The following is a 16,770-nucleotide window of genomic DNA, read 5'->3' on the forward strand; positions in this document are numbered from 1 at the left end:
TTGTTAGTGTAGGAGTCTCGAAGAGTTTTCCTTTCAAGAATGAGATAATTAAATCCACCAATTCTATGATCATGAGATATTTCAACCCATTATTTCTTCATTGAGCTATATGGTTTGGATTTCACTTAAAGCTTTTCCTATGGATTGTTGCTATCATGGTGCTTATCATTAATCCAAGTTCACAATGTATCCTCTTGGTGTAAGAAATTGTTCATATCTTGTTTCTCTCAATCCATCCTTGTTTCTATTAGTGGCTGGTTGTCACTTCATTAGTTTGAAAAGGTTCCATAAGCCCACTACTGTCTTTTTCTTTTCGTTGTTGTTTTTAGAACAACTTCGTTCAATTCTTCTCTCAAGGGTGCTTGTCAAGTTCATTTGAGATAATAGTTGTCATTCTTTTCTTCATTCTCTTCTTCCGTATGAGCTAGTTCCTATTCTATTGTTCCGGAGGCATTGTGATGTTGCTCTTTTGGATCTATCATGTTATTCTATCAAGATTGTGGTGTTCCCTTGTTATATTTAGTTGTTGGTTGTGAATATTGACTATTTCTTCCATCTTATCGAATTTTTTGTCCCATTTTCCTACCGAAGTGCTGCCGAAATTTTCCGTGAATTCTTGCTTCTTTCTCTTATCATTCCTCATCGCCTTACAACTTTCAAGGATCGTTGGTTTCACTCGTTTGTCAAAGAAGCGACTAAGTTTTACCTCATGTTCTTTCTCATCCTCTCCCCCTTTCATTCTTGGATCTCGGGGCGAGGTCCTCTTGTAGTGTAGGAGAGTTGTGACACCCCGATGCCGATGTTCCAGAAGATTCCCCTTTTCTTTCTGTTTTCTTCGTGTGTCTATTTTTTCTTTTGTCGCATCATCATCGCATCATGCACATCATCTGCATTGCATCGACATCTCCGTTGCCGCCAGTTTTCACAAGTTGCATCCGTTGTTAGTTGCCGGTTCTCGTCGTTATCCGTTCTGAGCCGACCGCACACGCACGCGCCCGCGGCATCGTCAAAACCCTGTTTTAAAAGTGTGTTTAAAACTTTCTCTGATCGAGGTGAAACTTGGCATGCGGTCGTGATTAGTTATAGCTAGGCCGCATGTCGAATTTCGTCGAGATCGGAGTCCGTCTGGTTCCCGAACGATCGACCGTAGCGGCACCGTATTCGGTCTACCGTCGGACATTTGTTTTAAAAATTACGTTGTCAGGTGCCCACTTCCCTTTCATCTTAGCCAACACCCCTCTACACAGCCACTTAGCCCGTCCCGCGTTCGGAATCGTCCGAATCCGACCGCACGGTTGGATCCGGAACGAAATTCCGGCTAACCTAGCTCCCCATTGTCTATAAATAGACCCCCGGATCAATTTAGGCAGCCCCTCTCTCTCCTCCTCGATTTCCGTGCAAACCCTAGTTTCCCGCAGCCACCTCCCTCCTCTCTCTTCCACCTCCAGCCGCCGGGCCCGCCCGAGCCCGCGTGCAGCCCACCTCGAGCCCATCTAGCCCGAGCAGCAGCGCCCCGTGCTGCGAGATCTGGAGGAGCCCCGATCCAGCAGCCTCCTCGTCGCACCACGCCGCAGCCATGGACCTCGCCGGCTCCGAGCCATCGGGCCACCGCCCGCCACCCGGATCCGCCTCCTACGGTCACCTCCTGCCACCGCCAGGGCACCAGCCGCCGCGCCAGAGCGTCCCTTCGCCGGATGACGTCCTGGCCGCCGGGATGCCAAGCCCGTCGCTGCACGCCCCTCGGCCAGATCCGAGAGCCTCGTGGCCGGATCGTGCCGCCAGCTGTCGCGGCCTGTCCACCCCGCGCTGGTGCTGCGCCCTTCCACCTTGCCTTCCCCGCCATCATCGGCAACTCCCGCCGCCGCCGCCCCTGTCTGCTCGGGAACGAGCAGGAGGCGCTGCCTCCTCGCCCCCGTGGGCCGGCCTGGCGAGGCGAGGCCCAGGTGGCCACCACAGCCGACCTCCCAACTGCGAGGCCTTGGCCTCCTTCCCCGTGACATGGGCCAGGCCCAACTGGTGAGCCTCCCCCGAGCCTCTAATTTCCACTCTTGGCGCAGGTTAGCAAAGTGTCGCCCGCTGAGCACTATTGGGCCAACCAGTTTTGGCCCAATTACATTTTAGTTTTTTTCCTGTGATTTATTAATTTCAGGAAAATGTTAGATATTTTATATGCCCGTAGTTTCTAAACCGAGTGTCGGATCGGAATGAATCATATATGTATCTCGTGTAGAATTTCGCGTAGATTATGAATTTACAACTTGCATAATTGTTTGACGACGTTTAGCGTGCCGTATACATAGATTAACATGCTGTCCTAATATGTTTGCGTCCCGTATTTATTTTTCGCGCGTGTCCGGTTGCCCGAATGCCTTAGATAAAATGGTCATGCTCTAGGGACCCATTTGCCGTGTATTTTAGAGTAGCCGTTGATATTTTTGCACGTAGGATTTGCCGCTAGATTATTTTCCGTGTTTAGGACGTTATCTCGCATTTACGTGTGGCATTATTTTTGTTGTGCAACCCCACATATTTTATATGTTTTCGGGGTAGAAAAATTCATTTGATTTTTCTGTGCAATTAGTTTTAGCTTTTGAGTAAGATAGTTCGCGCGATAATTTTCCATGTTGCCCTCTTGTCTTTTTTGTAAGATTTATTTCGTGCTTCGTTTGATTAAGTTGTCAACTAGAGAGTTGTTTTTGGGTGTTTACTCTAGCCCCTGGTATTTTTGGTTGCAATAGATATGCATGTTTAGGTGTGGTTTGATTGCTCTCAAGTTGCTAGAAATAGTGCTGATTTGGAGGTGCTGAAATATTTCTAAGTCTGGAATCTGTTATATTTTGTTGCTGTCTGGTCTTGCTTGTACCTTGTGATTTGTAGCTCTTTTTAGGTTGGTCCAATGGAGTTAGTTGTAGCCCTTGTGTTTCTCTAGCATGCTGTGAATTTTTATGCCATTTGGAGACCTGTAGCTATAGGTTTTGCTGCTGTCAATATGGCTTCAGATCAAAAACTGCACTTTCATGAGGTGTTATTTTCACTAAGTCTGAAATAGTGTGTGAGAAGCCATTTTTGTGTCTTCTTTTCCTAGTGATCCATGATGCCATGCTAGTTGTTCTTAGTTGTTTGTTGTAGTGATTCTTGCCCTCTTTCGTGTCGTGCCTTGGTTGAGTAGATTGGAGTTGTGTAGCTCGTAGTTGTGGGGTGTAGAAAATGCTATGTGGCTGATTTTGGCAGATTGTAGTGATTTCGTGTTTTGCTCGTAGTTTTTGATCCGTAGCTCCGATTTGATCGTGTCCTACATGAGACTTGCTTAGAATCTCGTGTAGTTTCATTTTCTCTTGCGGGTTGTATGTTTTGAAGTGCTCGTGACCGTCGTTGCACACATAGTGCATTCATGCCATCATATCTTGCGGTGCTTGTAACTTTTGATCCGTAGCTCCGTTGGAGATGTTCTCTATGTGTAAATTGCTTGTAACGACGCGTAGAATCACATGAACCTATTTGTTTTGCTGTTTAACAACCAATTAAATGTGTTAGTTCAGATCTGGACAGAATTGTAAATTAACATGTGAGGTCGTTTCGGAGGTGCTATAAGTCATTTCCGACCTCATTTAAAATGCCTAGATAGGTAGTTTAATTGTGCTTCACCTCTTGCCATGTTTAAAAAAAATTAATATTGCCGTGTATCTAATCGGGATAGAACTAAATAAATGAACGTGGAGTTTCGTCAATATGCAACTCGTTGCATATTGAACTTCACTTAATGTGTAGTGTTTGATTGTGTGAATTGTCATGCCGTGTCTTGCATGTGTTCAGCTGCTCATGCATCATATGTGTTGTGCATTGTGTGGTGAATATCTGTGTTGATGCTTGTTTCCGTTTTCCTCCGTCTCGATAGAGTTCCGCAAGCGTGTCGGAAAGTGAGGATCCGTTCGACTATGTCGGTTCGTCTGCTTCACGGAGGCATTCTTCTTCCAAGCGGGATCTCAGGCAAGATGACCATTTCCCTAGATACCATTACTATCATTGCCATGCTAGTTTTATTGCTTCTATCGATTATGTCTTGTTGTCGACCACATGTTAAATATCAGCCTCTCAACAATGCCATGATAACCTTCAACCTGTTCGACCTAGCAAACCACTGATTGGCTATGTTACCGCTTGCTTAACCCTGTGTAGCGTTGCTAGTGGCAAGTGCAGTTGCTTCCATGTGATTACATGGGTTCCTTGTCATATTACCATATTTAAATGCTATTTAATTTAATGCACCTATATACTTGGTAAAAGGTGGAAGGCTCGACCTTTCTAGCATGCTGTTTTGTTCCATCTTTGCCCCCTTAGTTTTCGGCTACTGGTGTTATGTTCCATAAATGAGCGCTGCTAACACGACCGGGGTTGTTATGGGGACCCCCTTGATAATTTGTTTTAGATTAAGACTGGTCTGGCAAGGCCCAACTTTGGTACTACATTTGCCTAATAACCTCATAATAATGCATAGGGACCCGCCGGCACCCGAGGAAATTTAATCAACCCCCGGGCCAGTGCTCCTCATGAGTGTTGGTCCAAACTGGCAGACTACGGGGCCACCGCGGGGCAACCCGAGGTTTGGTTCTCCTAGTGTGACCCATCCGTCGTGTCCTGAGAACGAGATACGCGGCTCCTATCGGGTTCGTCGACACGTCGGGCGGCCTTGCTGGATTAGTTTTACCTTTGACGAAATATCTTGTGCATCGGGATTCCGGTGATGCTTTGGGTAATCTCAGAGTTGAGGTTTTCCACTAGGGAATCCGACGAGATCGCGAGCTTTGTGATTGAGGATTTCTATGCGGCTTGTGGTAATTTGTGATGGACTAGTTGGAGCACCCCTGCAGGGTTAAATCTTTTCGGAAAGCCGTGCCCGCGGTTATGTGGCAACGTGGAAACTTTGTTTAACACTGGTTCTAGATAACTTGAAGTTAATTAATTAAAATATGCCAACTGAGTGCGTAACCGTGATTGTCTCTTTCGTGAGTTCTTTCTCCGATCGAGGACACAGTGGGGTTATGTCTGACGTAGGTAGTTGTTTAGGATCATTCATTTGATCATCAGTACTCACGTCCGTTATACGTAGATCTTCCCCCTCTTATTTTCTTGTACTCGTAAGTTAGCCACCAAATATATGCTTAGTTGCTGCTGCAACCTCACCACTTAACCATACCTCACCCATTAAGCTTTTCTAGTCTTGATACCTTTGGAAATGAGATTGCTGAGTCCCCTATGGCTCACAGATTACTACAACACCAGTTGCAGGTACAGGTAAAGGTTACTTGACGCGAGCGTGTTGATTGTTCATTTGGAGTTGCTTCTTCTTCTTCTTCTTCATCGATCTAGGATGGGTTCGAGGCCAACAGCCTGGGATAGCAAGGATGGATGTCGTTTTTCTTTTCTCTGATACCAACTTGTCACGCCCAAGATGCGACCCTATCCTCAATTTGGCACGGGGGCCTCGTCACGGATAGAAGCGCATCTCGTCGTGTCGCAAGAATGGATATCGTTACAAGTACATGTACTGAAAAGAAGAGATATATATATATAATTGGCTTACACTCGCCACAAGCTACATCAGAGTCACATCAGTACATTACATAATCATCAAGAGTAAGAGCAGGGTCCGACTACGGATGAAAACAAACGAGAAAAGAAGAACGATGTCCATCCTTGCTATCCCCGGCTACCGGCCTGGAACCCATCCTAGATCGATGAAGAAGAAGAAGAAGAAGAAGAAGAAGAAGCAACTCCAAATGAACAATCAACGCGCTCGCGTCAAGTAACCTATACTTGTACCTGCAACTGGTGTTGTAGTAATCTGTGAGCCACAGGGGACTCAGCAATCTCATTTCCAAAGGTATCAAGACTAGCAAAGCTTAATGGGTGAGACATGGTTAAGTGGTGAAGTTGCAGGAGGGACTAAGCATATATTTGGTGGCTAACTTACGAGTACAAGAAATAAGAGGGGGAAAGGACTACGCATAGCGGACGTGAACTACGGTTGATCAAACGAATGATCCTGATCGCCTACCTACGTGAGACATAACCCCACCGTGTCCTCTATCGGAGACGGACTCGCAAAAGAGATAGTCACGGTTACCCACACAGTTGGCATAGTTTAATTAAGTTAACTTCAAGTTATCTAGAACCAGTGTTAAACAAAGTTTCCACGTTGCCACATAACCGCGGGCATGGCTTTCTGAAAGATTTAACCCTGCAGGGTGCTCCAACTAGTCCATCACAAATTACCACAAGCCGCATAGAAATCCTCAATCACGAAGCTCGCGATCTCGTCGAATTCCCTAGTGGAAAACCTCAGCTCTGAGATTACCCAAAGCTTCACCGGAATCCCGATGCACAAGATATCTCGTCAAAGGTAAAACTAAACTAGCAAGGCCGCCCGGCGTGTCGACGATCCCGATAGGAGCCGCGTATCTCGTTCTCGGGACACGATGGATAAGCACAGCATACGGTGGCCTGATAGAAATCTCCCGAGTTGCCCCGGGTTGGCCCCGCAAACGGCTCTAGTTTTTGACCAGCACCAACAGCACTGGCCCCCCCTGTATTATGTGAAATTACTCCTCGAGTTCATGACGCCCTATGCTTTCAGTATTAACAAAATTATTATGTTGGGCAAATGTAGTACCAATGTTGGGCCTTGCCAGACCAGCTTTAATCTAAAACAAATTATCAAGGGGGTCCCCATAACAACCCCGATCGTGTTAGGAGCGCTCGATTATAGAACATAACACCGGTAGCCGAAACTAAGGGGGCAAAGGTGGAACAAAACACCAGGCTAGAAAGGCCGAGCCTTCCACCTTTTACCAAGCATATAGGTGCATTAAATTAAATAGCATTTAATATGGTGATATAACAAAGAACCCATGTTTTCACATGGAAGCATATGCACCTACAACTAGCAACGCTAACAACAGGGTTAAGCAAGCGGTAACATAGCCAATCAGTGGTTTGCTAGGTCGAACAGGTTGAAGGTAATCATGGCATTGTTGAGAGGCTGATATTTAACATGTCGTAGGCAACGAGACATAATCGATAGAAGCGATAAAACTAGCATGTCAATGATAGTAATGGTATCTGGGGAAATGGTCATCTTGCGTGAGACCCCGCTTGGAAGAAGAACAACTCGATGAAGTCGGCGAACCAACGTAGTCAAACGGGTCCTCACATTCCGACACGCTTGCGGAACTCTATCGGAACGGAGCAAACCGGAAACAAACATCAACACAAATATTCACCACACGATGCACAACATGATGCACAACCTAATATGATGCATGAACAGATCAATGATGCAAGGCATGGCATGGCAATTCACCTCACACAAACCCTACACATTAAGTGAAGCTCGATATGCAACGGGTTACATATCGACGAAACTCCACGATTAATTATTTAATTCACTCCCAATTATTTACACGGCAATATTAAATTGTTGTTATCATGGCAAGGTGTGAAGCGGTGATCCTACATGACATCCCAGTCGGGTAACACGCGAACACATAGATCGGAGCTACGACACAAGAAACATGCAACACACGATATATATGCCATGAATGCGTCATGCATGCAAGTTACAACATCACGACAAGAAGAGAAGGAAACATGTGTCGCCACGGCGAGCGAGAGGGAACCATGGCGGCAAGTCGGAAATGAAGCCACGACAGCGTTCCTATCCCGATAACTCGAAGAGGTATCGGTGCCAACAAACTGGGAACGTGTGCGGGAACGGCAAAAAAAGATGGGGTGATCCCGATTACCGGGTTCCCATGTGTCGGGGCACAACAAAAGAGGAACACAACGTGCCATGGGCAACATAAGGTGCAACATACATTCAACTCATACATCTCATTCGTTCGTTACACGACACGTCTCTTCGATATACCTTCGAAGTGTGCATATCGGAGGGGTTCGGTTCGGTGAAGGAGAACAACGGTCGTCGTGGAAGTCGTGGTCGTCGTGGAAGTAGTCGTACACGGTCTCGTCGACGATAGTCGTTCGCTCGGCGTCGTGGTTCTCGGGTCTTCGGTGACGTCGAGGAAGTCGAACTCGTTTCCGGGGTCGTCGAGGACGACGTGGTACTCGCCGATCTTGTCGGTTCCATGAAGGAGGGAATGACGCACGCGGTCTTCGCCGACACAACCGGCGACATCAAACAGCAACGCGACGCAAGCAGCACCAGCAGCAGGCAACGGCGACACAACGACAACATACCACCATCTAACAGCAGCAACTTGCAACAGCAAGCTAGCAAGCTAGCAGCACCTAGCCTAACTAGCAAGGCCAGCAGCAAAAACTACCTAGCAGCAAGCAAGCAACAGCAACTACAACAAGCTAGCATCTACAGCAGCAGCGGCAGGAGCAGCAGCTTAGCAACGCAACAACATCGGCACCTAACAACATCTATCTAGCTAGCAGCAAAACACACAACAACTTAGCAAAGCAGTACCAGCAGCGGCTACAACAAGCAGCAGGAGGCAGCAAGCGGCGACGGCGAGCTCGGCATGGGGCCGCGGGAGGCGAGCACGGCGTGGCGGCGCGGGGAACCGAGTAGAACGGCCGCCGGGCGGCGAGCACGGGACGAGGGCGAGGCGGTCGAGCATGGCGGCGCGCGGGGGCGGAGCAGCTCGAGGTCGGCACGGCACCGGCGCGGGCGGCAGGGCCACGGAGCCGCAACACGGCGGGGCGGCGAGGACGGGAGGCCAGGGCGATGACGTCCTTGCGGCCGGCGACAACCGTCAGGGGCGTGGCGACCCTCGAGGGAGAGGGGCGAGGCGGCGCGGGGCTCCTGCAGGCAGAGGCTGGCGAGCTCGAGCCCAGTACGCGGGGAACGGCGGCGAGGCGGCGCACGGCGGCGACCACGCAGGGAAGAGGCGGCGCGCGGCAGAGGTCGGCCATGGCGGCGTGCTTGCAGCGCGGGGCGAGGGAGCACGACGGCGGGGCACGGCCAGGTCGAGCGCGAAGGGGGCGCTTGGAGGCGAAGCCAAGGGGAATCGGGGCGGCGACAGGGGACGACGAGAGGAATCGAGGAGGGGAGGAGAAGGCACGGGAGGAGTGGGAGGATGACGATGGGATCGAGCACGGGGGAGGCGACGGCGCTCGGGGGGAGACATGGGGCTCGCTAGGGCAGGGGTCTGCTCGGCCTTGGCCCAAGTGGGCCTCCTCTCCCTCTTATTGTTTTTTTTCCTTTAAAAAAACAGAAAAACACACTCTAAAATAAAACGATTTTAACAACATAAAAAAATGAATTTTGGCTCCTTGAAATAAAATACCCCAACTATAAAATAGGTTGGGCATTTTTAAACAAATAAAAATGAAACCCTTTTAAGAATTAAAATAAAACCCTCTTAACACGAGAATAAAATTAAACCCTTTTCTTACAAAAGAATAAAACCAAACCCTTTTTTTAAAGATTAAAATAAAGGCTCTTTAAAAGAGGAAAGAAAATGAGACGGTTTTTAAAAAAAAAAGGAGAAATAAAATAAAACCCAAGGGGTTGGCCCCACATTTAATAAAAGGACATTTTAAAAGAAGACGATTTTTTTTAAAAGGGGTTAAAACGGAACTTTAGCAAAACCACAACAATGAAATAAGAGGGGAGAGAGGGGGAGTTTCCATCGCACTACGACTCGGTAATCACTCGAAGCACAACACTCAAAACACCACACGTGACAGACGATGCAAGATGCCATGCATGATGCGACGATGCAAACTAAACGATGATGCAACCAACAAAACTAATCACACGGCGGAAACGGAAATAAAGGGGGAATCTTCTGGAACGTCGGTCTCGGGCTGTCACAGCTTTGACATGTACAAAACTACTCCCTGCATACCTAAATACTTGTAGTTGGGAAGAACTAGACTCCTAAATACTTGTAGTTGGAGAGAACTAGTCTAGTTCTCCCCAACTACAAGTATTTAGGTACGGAGGAAATAGATAACATGATTCAGACCTCATCACAAAAGCTTCAACTGTAACATCATGTGCAACGTACGGGTAATAGACACATCTTGCAACAATAAAGTTTTCTTTGATATCTCTCAAAACTACGCGTCAGTACCCCGCCCCTTCCCCGGCGTGGAATGATGCGTCTACATTCAATCTAACAAAATGAAGTTTCGATTTAATCCATCTCCTCTCATTTTCAGGTAACACATGAATCTTCTTTACCAAGTTAGCAGCGATTGCAATAATCAGTGACGCACAAATCTGACTAGAGAAGTGCGCCTAATCCATCAAATATAACATGTCACCACGATGACTTGTTTGATTCCCACATTAGGGTGTGTTTGGTTTGAGGACCAAAAGTCATGGAATGTTATTGTTCCATTCCAAAATCATGGATTGGTTCCATCCTTGTGTTCAGTTGATGATAAAAAATGTCATGGGTTGGTTCCGTCCCGGTGTTTAGTTGGAGAGATGAAATGAGAAGAATCTGTAAATGGTGAGATTACATCTCTGAACAAATATAGTTCTTTGCATTTGATAAGCCTATAATTTAAATTTTCAGCAACATTTTCATTCTATTTTCAACACATGCAAATAAAAATATATGATCATGAGTACATACCAAATATTTACGAAAAATAATCACGAAAATGAAAAAATAACCACGAAAAAAATAATCACGAAAATGAAAAAAATAACCACAAAAAAAATAACAACGAAAACTTTTGTTCGGATGCGGGGGTGAGCGCGGTGAGAATTGCTTGGTTATTTCTTTTTTCCTTGCTTTCATGTACGAATAACGAGTTGGTTCATCCAAATCGGCGGAATCACTTGATGAAGCATGTGAAGGGAATATTTCCTGCATGCGGATGACCCAATTCCGATTCCTAACCCAACTAAACACCAGAATGGCTGCTAGGGATGGAACCAACCCGTCCGATTCCACCTCATCCTGATACCAAACACATCCTAGAAGCATATAAGGAGTGGCGAAGCTTCAACATGATACAAGAGGGGGCCATTATCCAAAAAAAACCAAATTAGTAGAGAAGGGGGACTAATATATAGTTTAAACACTAATTAGGTCTAAAATATAGCATGTTCTTATATGGATGTAAAAAATTAAGGGGGGGGGGATGATCCTTGTTGGTCTATACTAAGCTCTGTCACTGCATATAAAGCAACGACTCCGCGTTATAACATGACGTTGGGCTATAATATCACACTCGTGAGAATTTCTTCAATCAAAATAAGTCCACGTAACCAATCGCCACACCGATACGCAACAACACAGCATATACAATTTCCGTAAAGTTTGTTTTTTCCACGGAAAAAATAGTCCATAACAGTCGCCGGTCCGCTTGGTTAGTATTGGCAGCCAGTGCACCTGCACCAAGTATACCCGAAATGACGTTTGGAAAAATCTGCCGTGTAGAAAGGGTGGACGAAGACGACCCGGCCAGCCCAACGCGCTGACCGCCCCGACGACCCATAAGATGAAGATGAAGCAGCCAGCGCCACCAAGCGACCGCTCTGCCCCGTAATTTACCGCCGGGTGCCACTAGCGCCAGCCTATCCCCACGCGGCCGGCTGCTGCTGCTTCTCCCGCGTCATGGCCGGCGACCAAGAGGAGGCGGAGCGGGAGTCCCCGGCGCCGGCTGCGGAGCGGGTCGCCGCCGCGGTGGAGGCCGTGGCGGCGCCCGGGGAGTTCCGGAACGCGTACCGGCGGCAGCTGCTGGCGCTGTCCCGCCGGATTCGCCTCCTCGGTCCCTTCGCCGAGGAGCTCCGCGAGCGCCGGCGCCCCGCGGGGGAGGAGGAGGAGCGGGCGCTGGCGACGCTCGCCGACGCGCTGGAGAAGGCGCTCGAGCTGCTAAAGCTCGGCCGCGAGGGCAGCAGGATCTCTTTGGTACGTCCCTTTTACTACCTACCCACGCGGGAGCGGTTCCTGATTTCGTCAGATTCCTGGTCCTCGGATGCCCCCGTGGGCGAATTAGATTCATGATTCGCTAGTATTCTTGATATTTTACATGGAAAAGCGCGGCTTTAACCTTGGCTATGTCATCTAAAATAACCAGTTAGCTTTAGTATTATTCTATGATAAAAGGAAACATGGGGCTTCTGATCCTTGGATCGAAATTGTTATTCTGATCTGCATATTGTTTGTGGCCTTGATTGGCTAACGAGTAGCATCTAATTCCATTGTGTGAACCTCTGCTGTTCCACTTCCTGAGCTCATTGTATTCCTTTTTATCTGAAGTGCTGTCTTAGGATGATCATGGTATTTCATTTCAGTTGATTGTTCTTTTCTGTTCGCTAAAATCTGTCCTGATATAGTTTATACCAGAAATTTGTAGTTTGTCAAGATCGATACATTTTGGTGTGAAATCTCTCGCTAGGATAGCAGTTGTCCATTACAGCGAGGTATGAGCTGGATTTTCCATGGATTACGGACCAAGTATATTAACTTTCTCAAAACTATGGCTTAAATGCTTGGACTGGTTCCTCCCTCGGTTGTGGTCATTTGGCTGTTCCTTTGCTTTTTGAAAGGTCAACCATTCATGCCTTAAGTCCTTGATTGGGTTTATGTAATTAATGGCTTAAGTGCCCTTAAGTGCAAAGATGGATTTGATAAATATGCCCCATCGTATTTTGACTATCCGTTTTTGTTTGTTCTCCTTCTCGCCGGACATGTTCCTATCTCGAATCCTTAATCTAGAGCTATCCAAGAAACTAGTGTTTCATAAAGAAAAATAGGATAAAACGTACCAAAGCACAAGTAGGGAAGGCATATTATCAAATGCACACGATTGTGCATCCATGATCCAGTACCCTGAATTGATATTTTGCTGTCCATTTCCTACATGTTTTCTTGTGCTCATGTTTTTTACATGTGGTTTTCCTCTTTCGGTTTAATTTTTGTGGTCCTGAAATGTTTCCATTCAGGTTGGATATGAAGTTTATTGAGTGTCTTATTATGTGCCACATGTTTCCTTTCGAATTGTGATTCTAAGGATATCAGACACACAAAATACACCAGACAAACTATATTTATTTCTTGTATATAATGCTTGTGAACAACAATAACAAGAAAGCCTTTAGTTAACTATCCACGTGCCAGAACCATGAGTTGGTTTCGAGATCTTATGGGTTTCAGCTCTAGCCTACCCCAACTTGTTTGGGACTAAGTGATTTGTAGTTGTTGTTGCATATCCAAGAAAGATATCTAGTTTGCATGGTGTATGTTGTGTGTTTGATATTCCTTAGAATCATTCCAGACCCGATCCTTTCTTGTGTGGCCACACATCCATCCGAACATGCACATTTCTGCTAAACCCAATTGTTGAAACAAGTCGCGTTTTAGTCAGCCAACACTCGGCACAGTACAACATTGCGGGCCGAATCGCCGTCCTATAGAACCTGCCTTTTAGCTTTTGTGGCACCCTCTTGTCACAAAGAACGCTAAAAACTTGGCGCCACTTCATCCATCCTGCTTTGATTTGATGGCTCACATCTTCATCGATATTAGCATCCCTTCTACAGCATTGACCCCAAACATTGAAAGGTGTCCTTCCGAGGTACTACCTGCCCATCAAGGCTAACCTCCCCGTGCCTAGTAGTACTGAAACCACACCTCATGTACTCAATTTTAGTTCTACTAAGCCGAAAACCTTTCGATTCCAAAGTTTGTCCCCATAGCTCTAACTTTCTATTAACCCCCATCCAACTATCATCGACTAGCACCATATCATCCACAAGGATCATACACCATGGGATATCTCCTTGTATATCCCTTGTGACCTCATCCATCATTGAGGCAAAAAGATAAGGGCTGAAAGCTGACCCTTGGTGCAGTCCTGTGTGAACCATAGTCTGTGAAGATATTAAAACTTGAACGTTCTTGAAGTGGTTATTGATGTTGTCATTTCGCCGCTTATGTCTGTTGTCCTTTTGACCTTTGAATATATCATGCCGACCGTATAGATCTTATTTATAGGAGCATGCTCTTCGAAACACTACTTAGTTTTTGTGCCATTATGTCCCAATCAGTTAGCTAAACTCATTTTTTTTTTCAGGTTTTTGATAGGGATAGAGTAATGAATAAATTTCAGGAAGTAGTTGCTCAGTTGGAACAAGCTTTGCACGACTTTCCATACAATGAATTGGATATATCTGATGAAGTTAGAGAACAGGTAATGTTATCAGCTTAACTGAACAGAATCCCTTTTGGATTGTTGTTGAGTATCGAACTACAGTTTTGGTGATACTTAACAATCCTCTCCAGGTTGAGTTAGTGCATGCACAGCTCAAAAGAGCAAAAGAACGGGTTGATGTGCCTGATGATGAGTTCTACAACGACCTATTATCTCTGTATAACAAGACCTATGACCCAAGTGCAGAACTGGCTATCCTTAAAAGCTTGTCAGAAAAGCTACACCTCATGACTATCACTGATCTCACACAAGAGTCACTTGCTCTGCATGAGATGGTGGCATCTGGTGGTGGCCAGGATCCAGGAGAGCACATTGAGAAATTGTCAATGCTACTGAAGAAAATAAAGGACTTTGTGCAAACTAACAACCCTGAGATGGGCCCTCCTATGGCTTCCAAAATAATGGATACCAGTGGGGACCAGAAGTCTGTCATCGTTCCTGATGAATTCCGTTGTCCAATTTCTCTCGAGCTGATGAAAGATCCTGTTATAGTTGCTACTGGCCAGGTGAACTAAAATTTGTCAACTAAACTCTAATGCAACTTCAGTACATAATTTGAGATGTTTTTCTTTTCCATTTGCAGACATATGAACGGCCGTGCATCGAGAAATGGCTAGCATCTGGGCATCACACTTGCCCAAGTACGCAACAAAGGATGTCGAACACAACATTGACGCCAAACTATGTCCTTAGAAGTCTCATCTCCCAGTGGTGTGAAACCAACGGAATTGAAGCGCCTAAGCGCTCATCCCAGCCTAACAAGCCAGTGCCAGCATGCTCTTCTAGTGAACGTGCTAACATTGATGCTCTATTGTCCAAGTTATGCTCTCCAGACCCCGAAGAGCAGAGGTCAGCTGCCGCAGAGCTTCGCTTGCTCGCAAAGCGGAACGCACACAACCGACTATGCATTGCTGAGGCTGGTGCAATTCCCTTACTATTGAGTCTGTTATCGTCATCTGACTTGCGGACTCAGGAACATGCTGTTACTGCACTTCTGAACCTCTCCATACACGAGGACAACAAGGCAAGCATCATGTCCTCTGGTGCTGTGCCCAGTGTTGTCCATGTGCTGAAGAATGGCAGTATGGAGGCCCGGGAAAATGCTGCGGCCACACTTTTTAGCCTCTCTGTGGTCGACGAATACAAAGTGACGATTGGGGGAACAGGGGCTATCCCTGCCCTTGTAGTGTTGCTAAGTGAGGGCAGCCAGCGGGGTAAGAAAGACGCAGCGGCAGCCCTCTTCAACTTGTGCATTTACCAAGGTAACAAAGGCCGTGCAATACGAGCTGGCCTTGTGCCCCTCATCATGGGTCTAGTAACAAACCCCACAGGAGCTCTCATGGACGAGGCTATGGCAATACTCTCAATACTATCCAGCCACCAAGAGGGGAAGGCAGCTATCGGGGCAGCAGAGCCTGTTCCTGCGCTTGTCGAGTTGCTTGGAAGTGGATCACCGAGAAACAGAGAGAATGCTGCAGCTGTGATGCTGCATCTGTGCAGCGGCGAGCAACAGCTTGTGCATTTAGCCCGTGCGCATGAGTGTGGGATCATGGTTCCGTTACGTGAGCTGGCATTGAACGGCACAGAAAGGGGAAAGAGGAAGGCAGTGCAGCTGCTCGAGCGGATGAGCAGATTCGTGGTTCAACAACAAGAGGAACAGGAATCTCATTCTCGGCTGCAGGCCGCCACGGCACAAGTTCTCCCTCAGGCCCCTGAACAGGTCCAAGAAAGTGAAATCCCCGATCAATTGGACAGTCCGGCGTCTCAATACCCCACGCTCTTATGAATACAATTAAGATATTACCCTACTCTTGGACCTGTTCATCCGCTCAATACTAGATTGCTAGTGCAAGTGGGAGTCAAATGTGCCAACTGGGAGATGTAATTAGGTGACAAGCCTCTATTGCCAGGTGAGGTATTTCAAATTTATATTTGTTGCCTTCTTCCAGCTTGTGACTGAAATACTCGTGGGGTTGTCATGGGCATGTCAACCCAGTCTTGAGATATGTACAGCTCTTCAAGACGCAGTTTCAGATATCATGTGGCCGCAGAACACAAGGTTCTCCGCATGTAGTATATCCTCGGTAATAATAGTAATGATGATTTATGTAAAAGAGAAGATTTGGTGGTGGATTTAACTAGTAAATATTATCATCTCTTCTTACCGTGTGTTGACATTTGCATGCCACTGTCAAAATCTTATCAATCCTAAACCCTAAATTGCATGTAATATGATTTCATACTCCCTCCGTTCCTAAATATAAGTCTTTAAACAGGTTTCATTAATGGACTACATACAGATGTATATAGATATACTTTAGAGTGTAGATTCACTCATTTTGTTCGTATGTAGACTTCTAGTGAAATATGTTAAAAGACTTGTATTTAGGAACGGAGGGAGTAGTATGTAATTTATTTTACATCATATTTGCACATGTACACTGGTGGTTAAAGTGTCATCCTGAACCTCCTGAAATAACATATTTTGAAACGGAGGAAGTAATACATAATGAGAATATGAGATACTCCCTCCGTCCTAAAATAATTGTCTTATCTTTGTTTAGA

General features: G+C 46.3%; 1 protein-coding gene across 2 annotated transcripts; it reads left to right on the forward strand.

Moving 5' to 3' along the window:
* Positions 1 to 11,479: 11,479 nt before the first annotated feature.
* Positions 11,480 to 16,425, forward strand: LOC123452630 (protein spotted leaf 11). 2 transcript variants are annotated; one of them, XR_006632625.1, is made up of 5 exons: positions 11,480 to 11,900; positions 14,068 to 14,184; positions 14,277 to 14,711; positions 14,789 to 16,115; positions 16,202 to 16,425. XR_006632625.1 is itself a non-coding variant. In XM_045129325.1 (4 exons), the coding sequence occupies exons 1-4, from the start codon at positions 11,607 to 11,609 to the stop codon at positions 15,989 to 15,991; spliced, it is 2,049 nt and encodes a 682-aa protein (XP_044985260.1). In that variant the 5' UTR covers positions 11,480 to 11,606; the 3' UTR covers positions 15,992 to 16,425. The 2 variants fall into 2 exon arrangements, 1 of the variants encoding a protein (XP_044985260.1); XM_045129325.1 differs by having other exon boundaries at positions 14,789 to 16,425.
* The last annotated feature ends 345 nt before the right edge of the window (positions 16,426 to 16,770 follow it).

This window comes from Hordeum vulgare, chromosome 5H (genome assembly GCF_904849725.1).
Source record: "Hordeum vulgare subsp. vulgare chromosome 5H, MorexV3_pseudomolecules_assembly, whole genome shotgun sequence".
NCBI classification, from domain to species: domain Eukaryota; kingdom Viridiplantae; phylum Streptophyta; class Magnoliopsida; order Poales; family Poaceae; genus Hordeum; species Hordeum vulgare.

Excerpts from the sequence above, each read along its gene's own strand:
- LOC123452630 (XM_045129325.1), top strand. The coding sequence starts at position 11,607 with ATGGCCGGCGACCAAGAGGAGGCGGAGCGGGAGTCCCCGGCGCCGGCT. Across the intron at positions 11,901-14,067 it reads AGGGCAGCAGGATCTCTTTG|GTTTTTGATAGGGATAGAGT; the intron begins GTACGTCCCTTT and ends TTTTTTTTTCAG. Across the intron at positions 14,185-14,276 it reads CTGATGAAGTTAGAGAACAG|GTTGAGTTAGTGCATGCACA; the intron begins GTAATGTTATCA and ends AATCCTCTCCAG.